This window comes from Drosophila bipectinata, chromosome 3L (assembly GCF_030179905.1).
Source record: "Drosophila bipectinata strain 14024-0381.07 chromosome 3L, DbipHiC1v2, whole genome shotgun sequence".
NCBI classification, from domain to species: Eukaryota; Metazoa; Arthropoda; class Insecta; order Diptera; family Drosophilidae; genus Drosophila; species Drosophila bipectinata.
The window spans coordinates 12761139-12785996 of record NC_091738.1 but is presented as its reverse complement, the minus strand read 5'-3'; the positions used below and the strand labels follow the sequence as shown (position 1 = coordinate 12785996).

General features: G+C 42.4%; 7 protein-coding genes and 1 long non-coding RNA gene across 11 annotated transcripts; 6 read left to right on the top strand and 2 right to left on the bottom strand.

Annotated features, from left to right (window-relative positions):
* The first annotated feature begins 229 nt into the window (after nt 1-229).
* LOC138926259 (uncharacterized) lies at nt 230-3384 on the top strand. The gene is made up of 2 exons (XR_011442713.1): nt 230-312; nt 2715-3384. It is a non-coding gene; the product is annotated as an uncharacterized lncRNA (long non-coding RNA).
* Nucleotides 525-3950, bottom strand: Agpat3 (1-Acylglycerol-3-phosphate O-acyltransferase 3). 3 transcript variants are annotated; one of them, XM_017252240.3, is made up of 5 exons: nt 3844-3950; nt 2479-2665; nt 1885-2420; nt 1001-1358; nt 525-941 (listed from the first exon to the last, which is right to left on the bottom strand). In XM_017252240.3, exons 2-5 carry the CDS (start codon nt 2657-2659, stop codon nt 856-858), a joined length of 1161 nt encoding a protein of 386 aa, XP_017107729.2. In that variant the 5' UTR covers nt 2660-2665; nt 3844-3950; the 3' UTR covers nt 525-855. The 3 variants fall into 3 exon arrangements, with proteins under 3 accessions (XP_017107729.2, XP_017107738.2, XP_070135932.1); XM_017252249.3 differs by having other exon boundaries at nt 3816-3877; XM_070279831.1 differs by lacking the exon at nt 3844-3950 and adding an exon at nt 2802-2899.
* Nucleotides 3951-4499: 549 nt separating this feature from the next.
* LOC108132761 (uncharacterized) lies at nt 4500-8280 on the top strand. Of its 2 annotated transcripts, XM_017252322.3 has the most exons (7): nt 4500-4777; nt 4859-5180; nt 5243-7132; nt 7194-7397; nt 7464-7659; nt 7734-7943; nt 8018-8211. In XM_017252322.3, exons 2-7 carry the CDS (start codon nt 4885-4887, stop codon nt 8057-8059), a joined length of 2838 nt encoding a protein of 945 aa, XP_017107811.2. In that variant the 5' UTR covers nt 4500-4777; nt 4859-4884; the 3' UTR covers nt 8060-8211. The 2 variants fall into 2 exon arrangements, with proteins under 2 accessions (XP_017107811.2, XP_017107803.2); XM_017252314.3 differs by having other exon boundaries at nt 4500-5180; nt 8018-8280.
* A 445-nt stretch (nt 8281-8725) lies between these two features.
* LOC108132774 (neurofilament heavy polypeptide-like) lies at nt 8726-11381 on the top strand. Its single transcript, XM_070279600.1, has 4 exons — nt 8726-8898; nt 8962-10729; nt 10793-11033; nt 11103-11381. Exons 2-4 carry the CDS (start codon nt 9078-9080, stop codon nt 11142-11144), a joined length of 1935 nt encoding a protein of 644 aa, XP_070135701.1. The 5' UTR covers nt 8726-8898; nt 8962-9077; the 3' UTR covers nt 11145-11381.
* A 322-nt stretch (nt 11382-11703) lies between these two features.
* Nucleotides 11704-13321, top strand: LOC138926242 (uncharacterized). The gene is made up of 4 exons (XM_070279601.1): nt 11704-11866; nt 12251-12699; nt 12754-12888; nt 12950-13321. The coding sequence occupies exons 2-4, from the start codon at nt 12326-12328 to the stop codon at nt 13089-13091; spliced, it is 651 nt and encodes a 216-aa protein (XP_070135702.1). The 5' UTR covers nt 11704-11866; nt 12251-12325; the 3' UTR covers nt 13092-13321.
* Nucleotides 13322-14183: 862 nt separating this feature from the next.
* On the top strand, nt 14184-15535 carry LOC108132612 (uncharacterized). The gene is made up of 3 exons (XM_017252057.3): nt 14184-14344; nt 14751-15136; nt 15191-15535. The coding sequence occupies exons 1-3, from the start codon at nt 14342-14344 to the stop codon at nt 15399-15401; spliced, it is 600 nt and encodes a 199-aa protein (XP_017107546.2). The 5' UTR covers nt 14184-14341; the 3' UTR covers nt 15402-15535.
* Nucleotides 15536-15769: 234 nt separating this feature from the next.
* LOC108132688 (uncharacterized) lies at nt 15770-24005 on the bottom strand. The gene is made up of 9 exons (XM_017252217.2): nt 23869-24005; nt 23471-23808; nt 23355-23413; nt 23177-23300; nt 22937-23117; nt 22690-22882; nt 21255-22343; nt 16145-16285; nt 15770-16044 (listed from the first exon to the last, which is right to left on the bottom strand). The coding sequence occupies exons 1-9, from the start codon at nt 24003-24005 to the stop codon at nt 15808-15810; spliced, it is 2499 nt and encodes an 832-aa protein (XP_017107706.2). The 3' UTR covers nt 15770-15807.
* Gagr (Gag-related) lies at nt 18853-21184 on the top strand. The gene has a single exon (XM_017252228.3). The coding sequence runs from the start codon at nt 19203-19205 to the stop codon at nt 20241-20243; it is 1041 nt and encodes a 346-aa protein (XP_017107717.2). The 5' UTR covers nt 18853-19202; the 3' UTR covers nt 20244-21184.
* Nucleotides 24006-24858: the final 853 nt, after the last annotated feature.

Here is a 24858-nt window from a genome sequence, read left to right as displayed (position 1 = left end):
CAAATTTATGCTGAGTGTATTTGTGTGGGGGGTAGTCAAGGGCACGGGGGCAGTCTACACGAGGAACCAGCGGAACGAGCGCCGCCTTTGATTCTTACAACTGATAATATTATCAATATTCTAAATGACCAAAAGTGTTTGACATGGTGATAAGCAAATATATGTCGAGAACCAAGGAAAGCAAAGATAAGAAAACTAAAACCCGAACAGTAATGTATCTTGGCTCAAAGTTTACAGTTGTGTTTATTGTAGTTGCGCAATAAAGGAATTATCGCATTTATTTTGACGTGATAAATACACATCAATTGTAAGGTAATCATTATTTATATTTTTATAACCACAGTTTATTTTTGAAATTACCTTTTTATAACTAACTTCATCGCGCCAAGGTACAAATATTTTAGTATTTACTGGCAGAGTAAATACTAAAAAAAAATACCTCTCTCTCCACTGCTTGCGATCATCAGCTGTTTGCGCCCTTATCAGTGCACTGCTTGCTCTAGGAATATAAAAACACAAAGCAGTTTCTATCGGTTATTTTAATTATTGCAATGCTCGCCAAAATACACTTGATTAAACAATTAAATTTCCACTTAGGTGTACAGTACAACTACGAACTACGTACGCAAACTTATGGCTCTGGCTTACGGGAGTTGCCCCGTATAACCATAAACTTAGACAAAACATTCAAGTATTATTTATTCTGTTCAAACACTATTACATCGTCCTTTCCAGGAGAGGAGGAATCGCGAATTGATCCTTGTAGCAGAGAGATTTGTGAGAGGACTGCCTTTTAAAAAGTCACGTGTAGATAATTGAGTTTGTCAACAATCAAACTAAATGCAAAACTGAAAGTTATTTTGTGCTTGCTTTTGCCGCTCCGTAATTCGAAGCCTTGCTAATCTGGGTCTTGTTGATGGCCTGTCCCATTAGCCAGTAGACTGAAACGGTGAAAGGTCTATTAGATTAAGATCTTAAACAAATGGTTCATTAAACTCACATAGCCCCAGCACGGAGAGGGCGGTAATGAAAGCGGTCCAGTTGGCCGCCAGCAGGGAAGTAATCAAGTAGTAGAAAATGCAGAATAGCGAAAATATCGCCCAGCCGGCGAAATTGAGCAGCGAACTTAGCCGGGGCTTGTTCACGTAAGCAGGAACCTCCTTCACACCGGATGTCTTGAAGAAGCTGCCTGTCTCGAGGAAGCTATCGATGATTTTGTCTTTTTCGACGAACAGATTCTGTAACCATGTAGCCGCTTCCTTCTCGTCCTCAGGCACGGTTTCCAGAGGAATACGACGCATCAGAAGGTGAGGTTCCACGCTCTTACCGTGCAACAGACTCAGCATAGTGGCAGGGTTCTAAAAAGAGAGAAATAGTTAATTAAAGTCTGAAAAATTTAATTGAAAATAGCGATGACTTTGATTGATATTGACTTTACGGATTAATGATGACACAAACACGCTAAATCACCATCAACAAAATACTTGCTTTAACGAGCTTTTAAAAAAAAATACCCGATCGTTTATCAATTTGTTTCCATCAACGTTATAGCCGCAATATAAGGGGATTATTTAGTGGCCTCATAAACAGATTTTGTCAAATTTGCTGCAATTATTTTTGGAATCGAGATAATTAGCCAGATAGCTGAAGCATTTTATGATTAGATTGCTGCCAACAGTCAGACGGAATCGACTATACTGACTAATGTGGTAAAGCTTATCGGCTTTTATAAATACATATAAATGCACAATTCTGCATAGAAGATAATTCTGACCTTGAGCTTCTAAAAGTCACAGCAATGTTGGCCTGAACATCAAAAAAAAAGGAAATGCGAAGTTCCTAGGTAAAGAATCTCTACTGTAGCTATAGCATAACAATGATTACCTTGTCTGTGGGCCTGTAGGCCAGATTAATGTCGTAGATCACGGGGCAAAGACCGCGAATTGGCGCCAAACTGGCAGTGAATCCTTTCGTGCGGGGGATCAAGTGATGTTTCAGCACCGGCATGCCGCGCTCCTGGGCGAACTTGACGGATGCCTCGTGCTTGGCGGGAGTGAAGCGAGTACCCTCGGCGTTGAGCAGCAGCCAGGTGGGATCGGGATAGGAGAAGACAACTTTGAGCTGTTCGGTGATAATGGACCTGTCCTTCTCGAAGTTGCGATTGAGGAAGACGAACTCGGCCAGCCACCAGCCCCATCCGATGATGGGCACGTAGCGAATGGGCTTCTTGGCGTAGGCCTTGCAGTTGCCGAGGACACCCAGCTTGTCACAGATCATCCAGCCGTTGAGCCAGTCGATCTCGTACTTATGGTTCATGATGAGCAGGACATGCTCCTTGCCAGCACGCTTCTCAAAGTCCTCTTTGTCCATATAGACAGTCATCTTACTGCCGGCATACCAATCGGCCACAAAAACAAGTTCTGGAAAGGAATCAAGATCGATAATTATGATTTTCAGAGATTTTCGGGTCAAACTCACGGGAATACAGCGAGTAACAGGCATAGTACATCAGCTTCCGGAAGAGTCTCTTGTTTATGGGCTTGATGGTAACGTGCATCACCAGCTGAATCAGGTTCAGACATAGCCCACTGGTGAAGAAGGTGAGCGCGATGCACAGGTGTATCAGTCTCAATTGTTTCAGCTTTTCCAGCGACACCATTTTGATCTGTAATCATAATAATGTGAACTTTACGTAATTTCAACTTTAATTGTAGGTTTCCCCTCGACTGGCCCGATCGTAAAAGTTACGGTTTACGGTCCCATATGAAACGCTTCTCAAAAAGTTACGATCTCACACTCACTCAACTTTGACTTTCCGCGAAAAAAATAAAACTAACTAGCGGCCAGACGGCTAAAAAGACGGGAGTAGAGGAAAACCAACTGAAATCCACGCCAGCTGACAACGAACTGGGGACTTCAACGGCAGCTAAGATGTTCGCAACCTATTGCTGCCATATAGCCACCGTTGGCGGAGGAATCTAATCAGCCTTGGCCTCTGGCTATCGAATCGATGACTCCCCTGGAAACACTACTATATGTACATATACAGCCGAGGGGAACAAAGTCCGGACGGAGGAACCGGGTAGGTAGTTATTATGGGGCAATTGGCAGATACTGCAGACAGAGAGTGCTCGAACGTGTAAACATTGTTGGGGAGTGAACCCCACTAAAAGGTGCAAGGTTTGAATATTACATGAGGAGCGGTTTAGTTCTATTTCAGCTCTGCGTAACTTTGTCCAGGTCCAAAATAATCTCATTTGTATCTGATGACAACGAACATTCTTAAGACCATTCTATTGAGGATTATAAGATACATATAGAAAATCACGTAACCTTTAAGTTATTCAATGACTTTAAAGAAATAAATTATACTTGGAAATAAAACATTTAAATGCCTTCTATTTTTGCAATCACTTTTGATTGGCCAAACACCTTGGGGAACGTATTTAATTAGTTAACTCAGACTACAAAAGAGTTCTTTGCGCTCACACACACGTAGACGCACGTGTGTCCGAGAAGAGCAGGGGTGAGGCGGAGGAGGAGGCGTGTGGCCTGTGTGACGTGGTTGAGATTGTGGTTTATGATTATCACTCCTTTGATTCGCGATCCACGACCGCCTCTTCTCCACCCACTATTATCAAAAACAAAGTCCACGGTTGGGCGATCCGTCTTTATCAATCCGCAGCTGCTCTTATCGGTTATTCCCACTCAATGATATGAAACTCTGCCAACGGCTTTGTTCTTAATGCTCACATATCTCCTGCAGCGAGTTTTATTTATTACTTATACTATTATCTACTAGAGTGCCTCTTTACCACTTCAATTCACGACCCCGCCGTTTACCTTTTTTGCAATGTTTTTGTGCGAATTGTTTTGTTTTTTTATTTGTGGCGACGTACAGAGCTGTAAAAATATCGATGTAACTATCGATGGTATTGATAGTGTCACGTTGGCCTATCCAGATTGTCACGAGATATTAAAATAATACCAAATAATATTACTTTATGAATATTAGAAAGTAATATCATTGAAGATATACATAAATACAATAATTTATACATTTCGAATATTCTTTCCAACTTTAAAGAATCTTTTCTCTTTACAAATTTTTTCTTCTTTAAAAATGTTTTGTGTCTGGTAATGTTTGTTTATCTTTTGCTTTTTGGGGCAAAAGGAAATAAATATATTTTTTATATATATGACAAGTTTTATAGATGTATAACATTGGAAAACCCAAATTTAGGGAGATCCCTAAATTTGGCGGGAGATGTGATAGCTCTTGTATTTCCTTTTCTTTTGAAACTGTGCGTGTATATAGGGCTTAACCGATTCAGGGCAGTGCTTTCAGAAATCAAAAATTTTAACTCTCAAGCAAAAAATATGATTTAATTTTACTGGGGTTTGCTAAATAAAATTAAATAAAATAATAATTTACAAAAATATATGTAGTATTTTTATATTTCGATAAAATAATCAATTTGACGAAGTATATCGATATATTGATATTTTGATAATCAACAACCCTATCTGAAATTTTGCAAAACGCGAAATTCTTTTTGTTGGACAATTTGGAGGGCGATTTGCAGCAAAGTAGGGGCAAATCGAAGTGCAATAAGCCAAACTAGTTCAACTTGCTCATTGGATGATCCATTTAGGAGGGTCCTGCAGTCAGCAAGGTCCAAAAACACGGTCGGCAAGAAAGTCAGCCGGCAGACCAGACGCAGACGCTTTTTTCGAGCGAGCCAATTTTGCAGACGTGAGCAGGAGATAGGAGTGCGTGAGTTGGGGGTTAAATCCAAATGCATATAGATACCTGACCCGGGGGAACACTATATGTCGTTGCAACCGATCCAATCAGATCCCCGATCCGACCGGCAAAGTGACATGGACTTGAAAGTCAGTTTGGAAGAGTTGAGCAGCGATGAATACAGTCAAGGCGATGACGACGATTTGATGAATGTGGCTGTCATTAAACAACAGAGTCCAACTCCCAGCCGGCCTATAGTCAAATCCTCTGAAGTTTCAGGAAACGGAGAAGTAGGACAGAAGAAAACTGTCCTGGAAATTCAGCGTCCACCTATCAGTAGGGAAGAGACTTTTCGTCGCATTCGGCTTCTACGCGAACAGCATAATCTAAGCGCGCGTCCGTATCTCTACTTCAAACGCCGCAGCATTAAATGGTAATATAATTTATTTTTTATTTTTCGGTTTAAACACTATATGACAATTGATGTTTCTGCAGGTCGAGGACCAAGGCCAAGAACTACAATACGTATTTAGAAGGTCTAAAGATTGTGATTCCATTAAGTAACTTCGCAAAGATATTCGAAAGGATTATAAAGAAAAATAGAAAACACTGCAGAAGCAGAAGTATGACTCGCAGCTACAGCCGATCCCTCAGTCGCAGTCGCAGTCGCAGCTGCAGTCGAAGCCAGAGTCTCAGCCGAAGCCGCAGTCGTAGTCCCCACAGCGCCAGCCAGTCTCCAGACCTCATATGCCTCGATGACACTGAGAATGAAGAGTCACCTGAAAAATTCGATCCACCTCCGAGGGTGGTGGTGACGCCTGAAAAAGAATTCAAGACTGGGGTCATTGCGCCCCCAACTCATTTTGAGCCTCGCGAAAAACCCAAGGCACCCCCAGTTCATACCGAGAACGGTTCCTCCGGTCTGGAGGAGTTCCTCATGCTGAAGGACTCAAATGCAATACCCAAACAAGCGTTCGTTGGTGAAAATGATTATGAACTGGCTAATATTTCTGCCTCTTTGGAGCTTCAACAGGAAGTGGTCAATAGGAGTCCGATTCAAGAGTCGTTACACAGAGAACAGGAAGAGGACATTTTAATGGAAGTGGATGGCCCAATGAAACGACGACGATCAGTGACTCCCCCGGAAAATGCCATTGAAAAGCGTTCTAAGCCAGATTCTACCGAGACTTTGGAAGAAGATGATTCATCAATTCATTTTCTGACAGTTCCGGAAGATGATGCCGTTATGGAAGCGGACCAACAAGAGCCTCAGATGCTTCACAAAGAGTCTGTTGCTCCGGCATCTAATTCAGATCCTACTACGCAGCAAAGACAGCCTGGTTTTAAGCTAAGCTCGCCCTATTCATTGACGGTGCCCGATTCAAATGACCAGGCAGTTAACCTGGCAGCGCCATCCTACAGCTTGGATACACCTACTCCGACGGCAGTACCAATGGAAATTTATTATCCGCAAAAACTGACAAAGATTACATCCCACCAGGGAGGACCGCCTCATGTTAATATAGCTCAAGCTCAGCATCCTGCTTATTCTTATCCCAAGACTCATTCTCCAAAGGTAGCCCCATCCCAACCAGTGGTTCCTTCTTTGAAGACCCCTTATCCACAAAAAACGGTTCTTGCACAGAAGGTTATGGCACCGGCTGCAGTCCACCAGGTCGCTACTCCTATTCAGGAGGTCGCTGCTGCAGATCATCATGCAGTGGATCCATCACATTACATAGTTCACACACAACATGTAGCTTCTTCGCCACACTTGACACTTCCTCCAGCTTCTCCGCAGCTGGCTCCAAAACAACACCCAACTCTGGCTGCTAATCCATCCAACTTTGTGGCTCCTCAGCAACCACGCCGCTCGGAGACGGTATCAACTCAGACGCAGGAACCTGAACAATCGCTTCCTCGCCAAAAGACCAGCATTGATCTCAATAACAGCGACGCCAACTTTCACCAACGGGTGAAGGAGCTCTACACCGAAATGGACTCGATCATAAAGGACAAGGTAAAGACGGTACCCCCCGACTTTTGTTCTTATTCTGATGAGCGGGAGCGCGTTGAAGCTGATTTGAAAACGCTGGATAAGCTAATAGCTCAAAAAGAGGATGAATACAACCGGCTTTTGCATTTACGATGCGTTAAAGAAGAGCTGCGGGGAAGACTGGAGCGTAAGCAAATAGTGTCGGTAATCAAGGACATGTTACCTCCACTTTTGTCAAAGTCATGCAGCACCGTGGAGCTTCAAGAGATCCATTCGATGCTTTTAGAAGAAGAAACGGCGCCGATACCATCTAAAAATGGACCCTCGGCCATTGAGCGCTGCTTAACCAGCATGGAGCAAAACCAGACTACTATCCGACTGCTTAAAGGGTAAGGTAGCGCTAAGAGAGTTAAACTGTGATATTCCTCTAAACTTTTTAATACCTTACAGAGTCCTAGGGATAAAGCAACAAGATCCGCCGATTCCTCTTCGCCAATTTGAGGAACAAAACTTGTATCAGCTCAAAAGAAATTCGTTGCCGGGTCGCCAAGTCCGAAGTCGAGACCTTCGGGAAATGGAGGAAGATCCTCCAAGGAATTCACGGGAGCAAAGCAGCGAAATGCCTCCAGCTAAAAAGCGGGCCAAGCTTGATAGGTGCGAAGTGCCTCCCTAGATATTTTTTACTTTAGCTTTGATTAACAATCAATTCTTTTTGTTTAGATTCCCACCTGAGATGACGAACTCAATGCCAAATCTGTCCCATTCTTCCTATCTCAACAATAAGCTTCAGTCTAAAGGAAAGGCTCCAGTGCAGAGTCAGAGCTCTTTGGATACCCATTATTTTGAAAATGAATCGACGCTCAAACCTCTTTTCAACAGCAGTCCTATGGTTAATCGCCAAACTCTCATAGGACAAGTAAGAAAAAATCAAAATTTATTCAGTTTTTCTTATGAAAAACCTGGATAATGAAATGTATTTTTATTTTTCAGCCGTGCTTCGACTTATATTCCTCCTATCGTAATGACGGTGATTTAAGCCGGACTAACGTGGCAAAGTCACAGATTTCGCGACGTAGAGTCGAGAGCACTGCCACCATGAATGGCACCGATGTTAAGTCCTGCAGCTACTGTGGTAGCCCCGAAGGTGTCTTTAAGTGCCCCAGATGCCAGAATCAATCTTACTGCAGCCGTGAGTGCCAGGTGAGGATTACAAATTATTTACATCCTTTTATACGGTAAAATGATAAAATGATTCTTTTAATTTACCATTAAAGATGCGCGACTGGAACTCGCACTGGGAAACGTGTGGAAAGTAGATGGGCCCTAGGAGATCAGCATTACTATATCTTTAAACTATAACTACACACTAAGCGTATCGTATTATATCGCATATGCCCAGACTTCATTAATCAAATTCATAGAGTCACTCATGATGATGAAGTATAATTTGTACTCATCCCAGAAATAAATCAAATACTTCAAGATCGTAAGAAATGTCAATAATAAGTTTATACGTTTATTTTTTAAGAAAACTGAATTTTTTGTATCATACTCATGTGGTTTGAGTTAATTTCCATTTAACGAATATAAAAAAAAATTCGGTTAGCTATGAAATCGATTACATTTTTTCTTTTTGGTTGAATAAATTTAATATTTAAAATTAAATTTAGGTTTCAATTATTTTATGTTTTAAGTTTAGTTCCGGTTATGGGTTAAATCAATACAATAAATAATTTATATTTATTTAATAAAAATACTAAATTTATTAAAATAGTGTTTTTTTTTTCAACACTCTTATCGATAAGTATCGAAAGCTTTTTTGTTGGCGCCAAACTTTTAAAGAACCAAACTTTTGCAGAATTCAGCTGGCGGAGCGCGTGAGTTTTAGGTTATAAAAATTCACATATGAACTTCAGTTAGGGCAATCACCATGTCATTTCTGTCAAATGTCGATGACGATCCGATATATGTGACTGTCATCTCCATCTACCCTTCCTAACGTCAAACTGTCAGAAAATCAAGAAAGTTGAAGTGCCGCAAGAAAAAAATCTGCAATTCATTTTGCACAGATTCCCGGTGCATTCGAATACAGAACCGGCGGCACCACGATTTCTTAGATTGTCGATTTCTATTGCAAACGCCGTAGCTTCAAATGGTAATTATTGGTAATTTATTATATTGCTCTGTTATAAAATTGACATTCCTATCGCGTGCCAAGGCCAAGGACTAGAGCACGTGTTTGGAAGGCTTAAAGATTGCGATATCATTAAGTAATTTTGCAAAGACATTCGAAAGGATTAAAAAAAAAAAAGAGAAGACTGCCAAAGCAGCAGTATGAATCGTAGTTACAGCCGATCCCCAACTCGCAGTCTCAGCCGTAGTCCCCACAGCGCCATCCAGTCTCCAGATATAATATGCTTCGAATACAGGGAGATGGAAGAGTCACCTGAAACAGCCGATCTACCCCCGAGGGAGGTGGTAACTCCTGAAAAAAAATTCAAGACTGGTGTCATTACGCCCCCAACTCATTTTGAGCCTCGCGAAAAACCTGAGGCATCCCCAGTTCATACCGAGAATGGTTTCGCCGTCTTGGAGGAGTTCCTCAAGCTGAAGGACCGAAATCCAATAGCCAAACAAACGTCCGATGGTGAAAATGATTATGAACTGGCTAATCTTTCTGCCTTTTTGGGGTTTCAAGAGGAAGTTGTCAATAGGACTCCGATTCAAGAGTCGTTACACGAAGAACAGGAAGAAGAAATTTTAATGGAAGTGGATGGCCCAATGAAACGACGTCGATCAGTGACTCCCCCGGAAAATGCTATTGATTCTACCGAGACTTTGCAGACTTTTTCTACTCAGCAGAGACAGCCTGTATCAAGTGAAACGCAGGACCCTGAACAATCGATTTCTCGCCAAAAGACCAGCATTGATCTCAAAAACGTCAACGGCGAATTTCACCAACTTTTGAAGGGGCTCTACAAAGGAATGGTCTCGTTCACAAAGAACAATGAAAAGACAGTACTCCCTGAACAATCGCTTCCTGGCCAAAAGACCAGCGTTGATCTCAAGAACATCGACGCCAACTTTCACCAACAGGTGAAGGAGCTCACCATCGAAATGGACTCGTTCATAAAAAACAATGAAAAGAAAGTACTCCCTAAACACTCGCTTCCTGGCCAAAAGACCAGCGTTGATGACCAAAAGACGGTATCAACTCAGACGCAGGAACCTGAACCATCGCTTCCTCGCCAAAAGACCAGCGTTGATCTCAAGAACATCGACGCCAACTCTCACCAACAGGTGAAGGAGATCAACATCGAAATGGACTCGTTCACAAAGAACAATGAAAAGACAGAACTCCCTAAACACTCGCTTCCTGGCCAAAAGACCAGCGTTAATGACCAAAAGACGGTATCAACTCAGACGCAGGAACCTGAACCATCGCTTCCTCGCCAAAAGACCAGCGCTGATGACCAAAAGACGGTATCAACTCAGACGCAGGAACCTGAACCATCGCTTCCTCGCCAAGAGACCAGCATTGATCTCAACAATATCGACGCCAACTTTCACCAACGGGTGAAGGAGCTCTACACCGAAATGGACTCGATAATGAAGGACAAGGAAAAGACGCTACTCCCCGACTTTTGTTCTTATTCTGATGAGCGGGAGCGCATTGAAACGGATTTGAAAACGCTGGATAAGCTAATAGCTCAAAAAGAGGATGAACACAACCGGCTTTTGCATTTACGATGCGTTAAAGAAGAGCTGCGTGGAAGACTGGAGCGCAAGCAAATCGAGTCGGTAATCAAAGACATGTTACCTCCACTTTTGTCAAATTCATGCAGCACCGTGGAGCTCCAAAAGTTCCATTCAATGCTTTTAGAAGAAGGAAAGGCGCCGATACCATCTATAAATGGACTTCAGGCCGTTGAGCGTTGCCTAACCAGCATGGAGCAAAACCAGACTACTATCCGACTGCTTAAAGGGTAAGGTAGCCTAAAAAAAGTGTAAAACTGTAATATTCCTCTAAACTTTTCAATATCTTACAGGGTCCTAGGGATAAAGCAACAAGATCCGCCGATTTTTCGCCAAGTCCAAAGTCCAGACCTTCGGGAAACGAAGGAAGATCGTCCAGGGAATTCACGGGAGCAGAGCAGCGAAATACCTCCAGCTAAAAAGCGGGCCAAGCTTGGCACGGATGTTAAGTCCTGCAACTACTGTGGAAGCCGCGAAGGCGTCTTTAAGTGCACCATATGCCAGAATCAATCTTACTGCAGCCCTGAGTGCGAGGTGAGGATTAAAAATAATGTACATCCTTTTGTATGGTAATAAAATGATTCTTTTAATTTACCATTAAAGATGCGCGACTGGAACTCGCACTGGAAAACGTGTGTCAAGTAGATCGGCCCTAGGAGTATTACATCGCATATGCCCAGACTTCATTAATCAAATTCATAGTCACTCATGATGATGAAGTGTAATTTGTACTCATCTCAGAAATAAATCAAATACTTCAAGATCGTAAGAAATGTAATAATAATAAGAAGTTTTTGGGTTCATTTTTGGAGAAAACTGAATTTTTTGCATCATACTCATGTCGTTTGAGTTAATTTTCATTTAATGAAAATAATAAAATAATAAATAATAATAATCAATAAATAAAATATTTAAAAATAAAATTATGTTTCAATTATTTTAAGTCTTAATTTTACTTAGCGTTATGGTTCATTGAATCAATACAATAAATAATTTATATTTATTTAATGAAAATACTAAATTTATTAAAATAGTGCTTTTTTCAACACTCTTATCGATAAGTATCGAAAGCTTTTGTGTTGGCGCCCTTCTTTTAAATAACGAAGTTTGCAGAATTGAACTGGCGGAACTCGTGAGTTTGGAGCTATAAAAATTTATATATAAACATAAGTCAGTGGAATCACCATGTCATTTCTGTCAAATGTCGATGACGTTTCGATAAACGTGACTGTCATCTCCAGCCTAACGTCAAACCGTCAGAAGTTTCCGGAAGTAGGCGCATAAAAAAAATCTGCAATTCAATTTTCGTCGCATTCGAATACAGCATTTCGTTCGTATTTCTATTTCAAACGCCGCAGCATTAAGTGGTAATTATATATTTTATTTTATTGTTCTGTTAAAACATTGACTTTTCTACCACGTGCCAATGCCAAGAAGTGGAGCACGTGTTTGCAATGCTTAAAATTGCGATCCCGTTAAGTATTTTTTCAAAGACATTTCAAAGGATTTAAAAAAATAGGGAAGATGTAGCGACATACAGCCGATCCCCTAGCCCCATTTCCCTTTCCGGAGGCCTCCAATCCAAAGAATGAACTTCCTTCACAAAAGGCTATGGCTCCGGCTGCAGTCCACCACGTTTCGGCTTCAATAGCCCTTCCATGGCATTATTATTTTTATACACAACATGTGGCTCCTTCCCCACAAAAATCCCCAGCTCTGCCTGCTAATCCAACACTTTCCACTTTCCTCAGCAACCACGTATCTCGAAGCCGGTATCAAGTCAAACTCAGGAACTTCAACCATCGCTTCCTCGCCAGAAAACCAGCATGGATCACAACCACCAACGGGTGAAGGGGATTTTCACCGACATGGACTCGATCCTGCAGAACGGGACGGGTCCCTTTTCTGATGAGCGTGAGCGCATCGATGCTGATCTGAAATCGCTTGACAACCTTATAACTCAAAAAGTAGATGAATACCACGAGCTTTTGCGTTTGCGAAGCTTTAAAGAGGACGTGCGTGAAGGACTAGAGCGCCAGAAATTAGTGTCGGCCATCAAGGACATGTTACCTCCACTTTTGTTAAAGTCATGTAGCACCATGGACCTACAAGAGATCCATTCGACGCTTTTAAAAGAAAAAGCGCCGATACCATCTAAAAATGGACCAACGGGCAGCGAGACAGTTAAAATAGTCAAAGGGTAAGTTAAGAAGCTAAATTTAGATATTCTCCTTAACTGTTCAATACATTACAGATTCCTAGGCATAAAGCCACAAGATCCGCCGATGTCTCTTCGCAAATTTAAGGAAGAAAACGTCTTCGGGCCCATTTTGAAAATGGAACAAAGCAGCGAAATGCCTCCAGTTAAAAAGCGGGCCAAGCTTGAGAGGTGCGAAGTGCCTCCCTGTTTTTATCCCAGCTTTGATTAACAATCAATTCTTTTTATTTAGATTACCAGCTGAGCTGACGAGCTCAATGCCAAATCTGGAGCGCTTATCCTATCTTTACGATATTATAGACGAGGGTACTGCCCCCATGAATGGCGAGGAAGAAGAGTACTGCATCTACGGTTGTACCCCTAAGTGGGATTGAGCGCCAGCACCTAGACTCAATGGCGTTGAAGCCTGAAGCATGTAGATCTTATACTTAAATCTATACTCTTTTACTCATTCAGATTATACTTCTGAAATTCAATATCCATAAAGTTACGCACCTGGAACTCCCATTGAAAAACTTTTGGTGTTCTACTTAAATTCCGTTTAATGAAAAACGAAAGAAATTCAGTTAGCTGTCGAATCTATACTTTTTCTTATGTTTGGTATTCAATTAAATAATTCAAATATTTAAAAATTAAATTGATGTTTCATTTATTTCTTATTTTAATGTCTTAAGATTAGTTATAGGTTATAGGAATGGGTATGGGGAGGAGTTAAATCGATGCATTAAATCATTTCTATTTATTAAAAAAATAAATATAAAACCACAACAAAAAATTGCGGCAAACCTTGACCTCCTTGGATGGATGTCCATATCTTTGCCAATTCTCACCCGACCCTTACGGGGAATACCTTAAACGATTCCTAGACGGATTCTCCACCATTCTGCATCAAAACCTGTGATCAAAATTTTCGATCCATATTTTTCGAATTTTTGTGGTGGACCCCCTCGTGAAATCCGGGATTTCCATAAATGGATCTAGCAATGTCTATATCTTTGCCAATTCTCACCCGATCCTTGCAAGGAATACCTTAAACGATTCCTAGATGAATTATCCACCATTCTGCATCAAAACCTGTGATCAAAATTTTCGATCCATATTTTTCGAATTTTTGTGGTGGACCCCCTTGTGAAATCCGGGATTTCCATAAATGGATCTAGCAATGTCTATATCTTTGCCAATTCTCACCATATCCTTACAAGGAATACCTCAAACGATTCCTAGATGGATTCTCCACCATTCTGCATCAAAACCTGTGATTCAAATTATCAATGCAATCCATATTTTAAAAGAGTACTTTTTTCAACACTCTTATCGATAAGTATCGAAAGCTTTTGTGTTGGCGCCCTTCTTTTAAATAACGAAGTTTGCAGAATCGAACTGGCGGAACTCGTGAGTTTGGAGCTATAAAAATTTATATATAAACATAAGTCAGTGGAATCACCATGTCATTTCTGTCAAATGTCGATGACGTTTCGATAAACGTGACTGTCATCTCCAGCCTAACGTCAAACCGTCAGAAGTTTCCGGAAGTAGGCGCATAAAAAAAATCTGCAATTCAATTTTCGTCGCATTCGAATACAGCATTTCGTTCGTATTTCTATTTCAAACGCCGCAGCATTAAATGGTAATTATATTTTTTATTTTATTGTTCTGTTAAAACATTGACGTCCTACCACGTGCCAATTCAAAGAATTGGAGCACGTGTTTGGAAGGCTTAAAGATTGCGATCCCATTAAGTTATTTTTCAAAGACATTCGAAAGGATTTTAAAAAAATAGGCAAGACTGCCAAAGCAGAAGTATGAATCGTAGCGACATACAGCCAATCTTCCAGCCCCAGTTCCCACTCCGAAGGCCTCCATCCAAAGAATGATCGTCCTTCAAAAAGGGCTATGGCTCTGGCTGCAGTCCACCAGGTTTCTGCTTCAATAGCCCTTCCATGGCATTATATTTTTTATACACAACACGTGGCTCCTTCGCCACAAGAACCGCCAGCTCTTTCTGCTAATCCAACACTTTCCACTTTCCTCAGCAACCACGTAGCTCGAAGCCGGTATCAAGTCAAACCCAGGAACCTCAACCATCGCTTCCTCGCCAGAAAACCAGCATGGATCACAACCCCCAACGGGTGAAGGAGATTTTCACCAACATGGACTCGATCCTGCAGGACGGGACGGGTCCCTTTTCTGATGAGCGTGAGCGCATCGATGCTGATCTGAAATCGCTTGACAACCTTATAACTCAAAAAGTAGATGAATACCACGAGCTTTTGCGTTTGCGAAGCTTTAAAGAGGACGTGCGTGAAGGACTAGAGCGCCAGAAATTAGTGTCGGCCATCAAGGAGATGTTACCTCCACTTTTGTTAAAGTCATGTAGCACCATGGACCTACAAGATATCCATTCGATGCTTTTAAAAGGGTAAGTTAAGAAACTAAATTTAGATATTCTCCTTAACTGTTCAATACTTTACAGAGTCCTAGGCATAAAGTTGCAAGATCCGCCGATGTCTCTTCGCAAATTTGAGGAAGAAAACGTCGTCGAGCAAAGCAGCGAAATGCCTCCAGTTAAAAAGCGGGCCAAGCTTGATAGGTGCGAAGTGCCTCGTGGAGACGAGAGTACTGCCCCCATGAATGGCGAGGAAGAAAAGTACTGCATCTACGCTTGTACCCCTAAGTGGGATTGAGCGCCAGCACCTAGACTCAATGGCGTTGAAGTCTGAAGCATGTAGATCTTATACTTAAATCTATACTCATTCATATTATACTTTTAAAATTTAAATATACATAAAGCTACGCGCTTGGAACTCCCATTGGACAACTTGTTGTGTTCTTTGTTTCATTTATTTCTTATTTTAATGTTATAGATGTTAAGATCAGTTATAGGTAATGGGCATGGCTATGGGGATGAGTTAAATCGATGCATTAAATTATTTATATTTATTTAAAAAATAAAATCACAATGTTTCAAAATAGTGTTTTTTTCAACACTTTTTCCGATAAAAATCGAAACCTTGTTTTCGTTGGCGCCAAACTTTGAAGGTGGATTCCAAAGTTGCTGTTTGCTTGTTATCAGTCAAATGAAATGTGCAACTATTTGCTCCTCTTGCGCACCTGGCACAGCAGCTTAATGTCATTAATATGCAGTCGTAGTGGCTGCCGCCTTGACCAGGGGCCTCGTCTCAGCTTCCGTATACGCAGCTGCCTGCTGCAGTGCAGCCTAGATTTAAGATGAGGATTCCACACGGCACCGGCGTTGTTTGAGGCGGAGGGCGTGACGCATCTATACGCGTATTGCCACCATAATCGAATGCTCTGCTTGGTGCTGTGCTGTATAAAAGGTGGGTGGGTGGATTATTTAGAAGGTGTGTGTTAGGCCGTAAATATTATTGGCCCTAAAAATTGTCTGATGGAATAACATAACACTCACCATGTAGAGGGGCAAGACGTGGAACCGCCTGCACTCCCGCCTCCTGAAATTAAAGGTGATGGGGCGGCGGTGGGTAGCGGACAGTTTGGTCAGGTGCGAGCGGATAGCACTGGCGCTCGTCGATCGCTGCAGACGCTGGAGCTGCAAAAGGCGCGCGCACGTAATTAGTTTTTCAAACAATTGATCGTTTTTCGAGAACACAATTAATATGCGCAAAATGTTGGCAAAGAATGCGCTTGCCAGCCGAATTTGGCTTGCAAATTACTCGTATTCGAATCGGGCTGTTTATTTGTTTTGATTTACGGCCGTTAAGATATTTATAAACAATAGTTGTAAAGTTGAGGGCTGTTTTAACACCTGGCGGCTCTAGTCAGCCATTTTCGGTACTCAAATATCTACTATATTTAAATATTTTTGATTTGAAATCGAATTTAAAACAAAAACAGCCACGAAAATCAAACTTTTATAAAATCATCACGACTGAATAATTATTATAGTAATATTCATAAATTTAAACTTGTAACTAGCTTTATGGAAGTGTTATTTGATATACGATATAAAAAAAACTGATAAGATTTTAAAATTGAAAAACAAATACAAATCTAAAATGTATACATCAATTGTATTTGATAAGAGACTATGAATGAAATAATATATATAAATCCCGATATCTTATAATTTTTATCTTTTTTAAGGGAAAACTCCACAATTGCCTGGGGCTTAGGCATTTATTTTTATTTGCTGGGTAGGTGGGTGACTGGGCTGGGTCTTGGATCGGGCGTGGGGGTGTCCCTGAACCCCTGAGCTTATCAAGGCGGCAAAGTAACTTTGCTGTTATTGTCTACATAATGACTATAAAAATTACAGTTGCAAGTGGCGTGAATTGTTTTTGCTATTCCAGTCACTGTGCTTCGATTGCAACTAAAAGCGACAAGCGAAAGTCATCCAACTCGAAATTGATAGCAATTAAATCCGCTTATCAGTTTAGAGACTCGATTCAAATTAGCACTCCAATGGAAGAACGATCAATATTCCCCCTTTCACTCCCTAAAGCTGAGTAGTCTCTTTTTCTCCGATTTGTCCTCGACGATGACGACTACCCGCCGACAAGTTTTTGCTATTATTAAACAGTTTTACAAGCCGCTAACGCTCAGAAATTGTTGCTAATTAGTCGAACCGCGCACGCCGGCGCAGCAGACCTTAAAAGCTACCTCTGATGGGCCGGGAGTTGCGGGCGGGGTTATGTGGGAAAACCGTCAAGCCGTGCCAGCTCTAATAAAGGTGCGCATTGGTATTAGTTCCTATGCACAGTTAAAAATAATAGTTTTTACAAAAACTATTAAAATCAAAGTCTCACCATGCCTATTAAGAGCTGCTGATACTATTTGGAAAAAACACCCGTCCATAATAATTGCCCTTATAAATCGATACAAATCGATAATGACAGATAAAGGTTCCGTTTACAATACTAATTCAATGAATCATTATATACCGTTAAAATTCGTTCAATTATGGCTAATTCGGTCATGACGGAAATATGTACATTAGTTTATTTTAGAAAAGAATTCCCCCAGTGTACGTGTCAAGATTGGAGGCAATCGAGCTGAATTAGACGCTCTGGGGTCGATTGAGTGCAGATCAAGCGATGAGCAATTCGAGTGCAGGGTGCAGCGAGCGGCACAATTAAATTCTTCGAAAAAATCTGAAATTATAAAAGGACCTTGAATGCAATTGCTCTGCGAAAAAATTTGCATTTCAATGCAGGCTGTTCTATTTCTGGGACATCACTGCGTATGCGTGATTTTTTCAAGCAGTGCTTCTAACGGGGAGAACTCCTTTTCAAGCAGTGCGCAGCCATCCTAGACTGTGTTGGTGTTGTTGTCTTAACCTCACGATCGGCTACCTCTCTCTCTCTTGAACTTTCAACAATTAACACGACAACAACAATGGCAACAAATGCAAAATAAACAAACAAAAACAAATCTAACGCTTCGTTTAAAGCGATTTGTGCGCGCTTTTTCATGAAATTCGATGTTGGTCTATAAGGGGGTATGTGCGTGCTTCGTCGCTTTATTGGCGCGCTTTTGTTTGTGTGTGAGTGTGCGGGTGCGGGTGTGTGCCGTCTCCGTGTCCGTTGGGTTGTCACTATCTCTATCTGCCCGGGCTATATCTAAGCGCGATCGGTCCGGGTCGGGTCGGGAGCAGGGCGTCGTAGTATTTGTATTTGCAATTGTATTTAGATTTGTGTGTGTCTATGATTCAGCGCCGGGTACACCACTAAAAACAACAACAGTAAACAAATGCAAAGAATCAAGTTTAACGACTTTAAGATACTCAGTTAATAAATAACGGGAAAATCACAATAAAGTGTACATAAATAGTGATTGGGAAGTGATGGGAAGTCTTTAATTAGTATCTATAGTTGGATTATGAGGGATTTAAACAAGAATAACAGTATCCTATAGTCCTTATAGTCCTTATCGTCTTATCATTAATATTTTTGTTTGTGAATTGAGGTAGAGATGGGATTAAGGAGTACTTTCCACCATTTTCCTTACTTAAATTTAGTCAAATATCTTCAAATAGTTGAGAAACCGATTCCCCCACCTGAGTACACCTGGAAAAACGAAATAGCATACCCGACACACTCCACACCCACGAGGTACCACAACTCCCACCACAATGAATGGCGGCCGCTGTGTTCCGTTCTGTTTTATTCCGCCAGTTGATTTCGGTTCGGGTTCGGATCCGCTCAGCTCAGTTCTGTTTTGTGTCCCGTCGAATTCGCAACCCTCGACCACTCAACACATCGCCGATCGCCGGATCGGTGAGGGTCTTGCCAGTAAAATTCATGTTAATGAATGTTAATTTATACATTTGTAAGAATCTAAAATCTGTTTTCCATACACAACAATTATTGGTGCGGCAGAGTCGCTCGTCGGCTTCAAATTTGGAAACAGTCGCGCCCGAATCGTCACCGTGATCGTAACGATCGTTGAAAATAACGGTAGCATAACGGTAAAAGTAACGAAAACGAAAGTTTAGCAACGTTTCCGTGATGGATCCCGAGTTTGTGAACAAATACAACCAGGTCCTGAGTCGCCTGAAGCTCGTGGAGAACTTTGATGGGAGTGATCCTAGCAAGCTGCCGCAGTTCCTGCAGAAAATCGAGGCCCTGATGCCGGCCATAAATAGTTTCGATGAATATTATAGAGCCCAGTTAATAGGGCACATCAAAAACAAATGCACGGACCGGGCAAGAGAGGCGGTCTTCACCCGACAGATGAGTGCTCCGGTGGGGAATGGCAACGGCGCCGCCAATGGTCACCTTCTGAAGGCCGAGTCCTGGCTGAAGCTCAAGGATCAACTGCTGTACAATTACGCGGAAAAGGAGTCCAGCTACTCGCTGATACACAAAATACGTAGTGCCGTGGTGGACTCCAACATAGAGCTGTATTACCAAAAGATGGCCAAGCTGAAGCACAGACTGATCAACAGGAAACTCACCCACAACGACACCCTGTACTCCCTGGAGGATATAGAAAGGATCACGCTGCAGGTGTTCAGAGATCACCTGCCTGAGCCCACGCACTCCATGATCCTGCGCCGCAATCCCAAGTCCATGGAGGAGGCCTACCGCTACATAGTCGAGGTGCAGCAGCAGTTCTACACCCAGAGCGGATCCCTGGCCACCGACCAGGCGGCCACCTTCAGCACCAGCCACAAGCAGCCGACCCACGGCGTGGGCATGGGCGGAGTGGGTGTCAGCACCGTGGGTCTGGGCGTGGGGATGGGAGCTGTGGGCCTGGGACTCTCCTCCTATGCCCGCCAAATGTCCGACAAAGGACAGCAAAGCAACACCAAGAGCTACTACAACCAGGCAGCACCTCCTGTGGGGGCCGGAAAGACCAATCCCATGTTCAAGAGCATCGGCAACCCCACATTCAAGTCCAGCTTCAGCTACAATGGGAGCAGCTCCAACTCCGGAATGGGCTACGGCTACTCAGGTGGCAAGAAGTCGGACATAAAACAGAACTATCAGCAGCAGAAGAACCTTAACTACGCGAAGAACTCCTCGACAAGTGCCTGGAAAAAGTAGTAGAAGAGACCTTCAGATCTTCAGATCTCTGGATGAGACAATCTGTAGCCATGGGCATGACCTAATCCCTTGGAGCCTGTGACTAATCCAAGGCAAAGTGCTTGCCACCTCATGCTAATTACCCGATCCCAACCTCACCTCTAATAATTCAATGATTCCAATGATGAGGTAGATGCAGATTATAGAATGTGAATGTAGATTAAAAGTGAATAGAAGTGTGTAATGCCGAGTATAATAGCGACAGGCAGACAGCAAGCAGTCTACAATATAATCATGTAAATAAATAAATTGTTAAATAAATTAAATAACCCCGAAGATAAAATAACTTAATCAAAAATAATGTACATATAGGAATATAGCCGAATGCAAATAATACAAACGATGTGAATGTAGATGAAGATAATGCAAATAATAATACATACAATGTGAAAGCAAATAAAGTGCCTGCTGATAAATGTAATCAATTCACGTTAAAATAAATACCGTTGTTGATTTTAAAATTATGATAGTAACGGTCAACGTTGTACTAGAAATGCTATGCATCGAAATCAATTCATAATGTTGTTTTGTTTTAAAATTTAAGTATAAACTAAATCGGATCTGATGATTGAATTACAGAATTAGACGATCAAGTATACATATAAGGAAGAGATCGTGGAGATGATGTCGATATACCAGATAATGATGCCGATCAAAGCTGATGATGCCCAATAATGATGACATCGATCGCGTGTCTATCGATGATGATCCATCCACCGACAGTATGGACATGTTAATTATTAGCTCATAAGACTCGAGTGTACATAGCCCCACACCTCAACCCAAGCCCCAACCCCAACCCCATCCCCCACCCCATCCCAGTCACATTACCCACTTTTTTCTCCCACAATCGCCCACCTTTAAATGTGTTTTTTGTTAACAATAAAGTGTAAAGTCTAACAGTCTTCTTGTGTACTTGAGGGATTTGAGGGTCAGGGAGATGAGCCTATTTTTGGCCACTTGTTTACTTACTATCTGCTGTGAATTGGATCGACTGGCCGAGAGTCTCTGCTCGTAGCCCATGTCCTGGGGCAGTGGCTCCGCCTGCTGTTCCTGCAGCTTCACTGCCTTCGGCTTGCTCTTGTCCTTCATATCCTTCTCCGGCTTTCCAAACAGTCCCCTCTGCTCTGCTCTTCGGATCAAATACTTCTCGTTCAGGTGGGTCAGGGTCTTCCTGCGCACCAAGGACAAATAGCTGCCGGTCACCTGCTGCTTGATGCAGTCGTCCTGATTGATGCAAATGTCCGGAACCGTGTCCTGCACGAACTCATCTATTTCTGGATTAACAATCAGATCGATACTATCCACCCTGGGCAGGGGAGGACCTGTAGATCCCGGAGGTCCTGCAGCTGGTGCCTCGGCTGGCTTGTCCTTCTTCCGGGGAGAGTCCTTGCTCATGGCGGCCGCTGGAATATTGGCAGCTTCCAGCTCAGCCAAGGCCTCCAGGCGCTTCTGCTCCTTGTAGGCATTGCGATGTTTCTCCAGCGCTAATTTGTTGATCAATTCCAGGACGTGCCGGACCATATCCTCGTTTTCAGTGCCCACAATGGAGTGCGTTTGGTAGAGCACGAACTGGACTTGCGGCCGCGACATAGACATGGTGAGGGTCAGCAGCTGCTCCTCCAGAATCATGGCCACCCGCTGACGGCCCTCCTCGCTGACCTCCGACTCCGTGAGCACCTCCAGCATGCTGAGATCCCCACCCCGCGAACAAATCAGGTCGATGGGATCCGAAATGGCGCTAAAGGAGTTCGGCGGCGTGGCAAATATCCCCACCACTGTCCTGAATCGATTCGATTCCATGGGAAACGAGGTAAAGGCATCGCCGAACAATCTGATATTATTAACCCCGATTAATTCCATATAGCGACGATACTCCTTCAGATTGGCTCCCGCCCCATACACATAGAAGTTGTTTACCCGATTAATCGAATAGAAGAGAGCTGCCAAGTATGCGGTGGATCTGGGGGAACCGATATGGGTCTGAAGAATGTCCCCGTCCAGCTCAAAGTAATCCATCAGCTTGGACATGATGGCCGGACCAAAGGTAAAGTTTTTGTCCTAGAAAATCAATTAAAGTTAAGAGCTTCAAGCTATTTAAGACTTAACTCAAAACAAAGTATTAATTACAATAAAGTAAACTCTATAAACTTTATAGTCTTCTCCGATTTCGTTTTAGAGTCTATCACTCATACGCAGTGTAGGCTTCTGGGTACATCTGTGTTTACAAATGGACACATAGAGACTATTTTCCACGAAAAGACGAGCGTACGTGTTGTTCGATCTATTCTAGGCCTATCACATTACAATACATTAAATCGTATTGTCTTTAATTTATCCATTTAACTAGCTATTAACTAACGAGACGGTGGAATAATAAAAAGACTAGAATGATATCACATCTCACCTGCATAATAAAATAATGCTTGGTCATCAGTACAGATTTTGTGAACTCGCTGCGATCCTTGGGAATACAGGATATGACCAGTGGACATATATTATCCCACTTGCAGTGCTGCTCCAGAAGTGGCTGTTCATCGTCAGGTCCATGGACAGTGAATCCCATCTCAGTGAGAATCTTATCGGCCTCATCCTTGTTACTAAAAAGGAGTATATTTATATTCTTAACCTATATATCCTTTCCATTTACTAACCGCACTAGAAAAGGATTTATCCAGCCTGTGACTACGGGATTAGCAGCTGCAAAGGCCACTTTCTCATTTTGCAAGTGAATGGGCAGCAGTTGGGACAGCCGGAGTGCTCCCACCCGTATCCGCATCCGGGAAATCGAGGCGGCCAAACGTATGCGATGCTGCCAGAGGTCAGAGGCCAGACCTTTTGGAATTCATAGAGGGTCTTGACTAACTAAACTAGTACATTATTCTACCTAATACCTGTTACTTCGGCCTCTTTGTAGAGATCCGCTTGAAGACCCTTTTCTTCAGAGTTACGACCCTTGAACTGACGATCGTAGAGCTCGAAGAGCATCAGCCAGATACGTTGTTCGTCTTTCAAATACTGGAATATATGATAAGATTTATGATATTTATTTTAGGAGGATCTTTAACCCACCTCACTGTGCTGCTCAAAGAAACTAACATCACTGAGCGCATTCGATAATACAACCTTATCTGTAAAGAACCAGGAAAATCTAGAAAAATACAAAAAGCACAATTAAGGACACCCACATCGAAAGACATCATAGATCAAGGAGTAGGCCAATCTCATCTCATGCTCGTTCTGGAAATGGACGGGAATCGGTGGCTTCCTTAGAAGTTTGGCGGCATTGGCAATAGTGGGCAGAGTCCACCGGGCGCCAGATTTTAGTTTTATTTTCACAGTGGTGGCATGGCAGTATTTGAGGGTCCTACTCCGCCGACCATTTGGGCTAACCCCAGGCGATATTATCTTTGTGATTCTCAAAGGATCGAAAACTGGTTTCTCCTTTTTGTTGATGTCCTGCAGGGAAACAGTATCATCGGTGGAGTCATTCACCTGTCGTTGAATCTCCAGGAGCATATAATACCTTTCAAGTACCATTATTTAGGTTGGTTTTGAGGTAAATAACAAGGATTAGTGTACATACATTTTGTCCTGCCACTCCTCATCACTGGGCAGATATATTTGCTTCATCTTTTTAAGCTTTTTGCTCTGCTCCTTGAAGATGGCGGGATACACCGAGAAGATGTCCGCCAAACTCAGGAAAAATAATTGATTGGACATGTCTAGGATTTTAGGATTAGTTCTAGGTAACTCTAGGATTACTCAACCACGTTTATTGAGTTAAATAACAACCATTATATAGCTCTAATTTCCACACTAGTTTTTTAGTTCTCTAATATTTATTATAGAGGGTTTTTGTTCAGATTAAAATTTTATATTTTTTGTATAACATGGCTATAAAAACACTATCCAACGATCTACATAATTTCCACGATCGGTTAATTGCAATGACCTGAATCACAAGCCCCCATCACCCCCACCCACACAGTTGAGTCACAATTTAAAAACTTTTCTTTAAACTTTTGTTTGATAGTTTGAAGGTTAAACGGATAAAAGGACACTCGGATAAAGGACTGTTGTCGTTTAAGGAAACAATAAAAGAGCACTGCTACTTATCCGAACCGAGCACTTGGAGTGAACAACAGCAACTGCTGGATGGATGAGCAGGCTGAGGTGGCTCCTCCTTACGTTGGCGTGTCTTTCATCTCCCTTTGGAACCTTGAGCCTTTGGTCCCCGCCTCCTGTCAATTCCTCCTCCCCCCTCGCCCAATGACAATGACAACTGCTGATTTTCATTCTCGTTCTCTCATTTTCATTTCCATTTCCATTTCATTTCATTTCGTTCGGTTCGTGCTTAACACCAATTCAATGCTGGGAGCCTCTGTTTCTGCTTCTGTTTCTGAATCGACATCAAACCGCGCTGCATGCTCCATGGAATTACTTATCTATCTCTTGCACTCCCAACCGCCCCACCGACCCACCTGTCGAGCCCTCTCGCTTCCACCTACCTGTCGCCGCATGCAATGGTGCACGCCAATATAATGGCGCCGTCCTCCCGTTCTAACTACCTGGG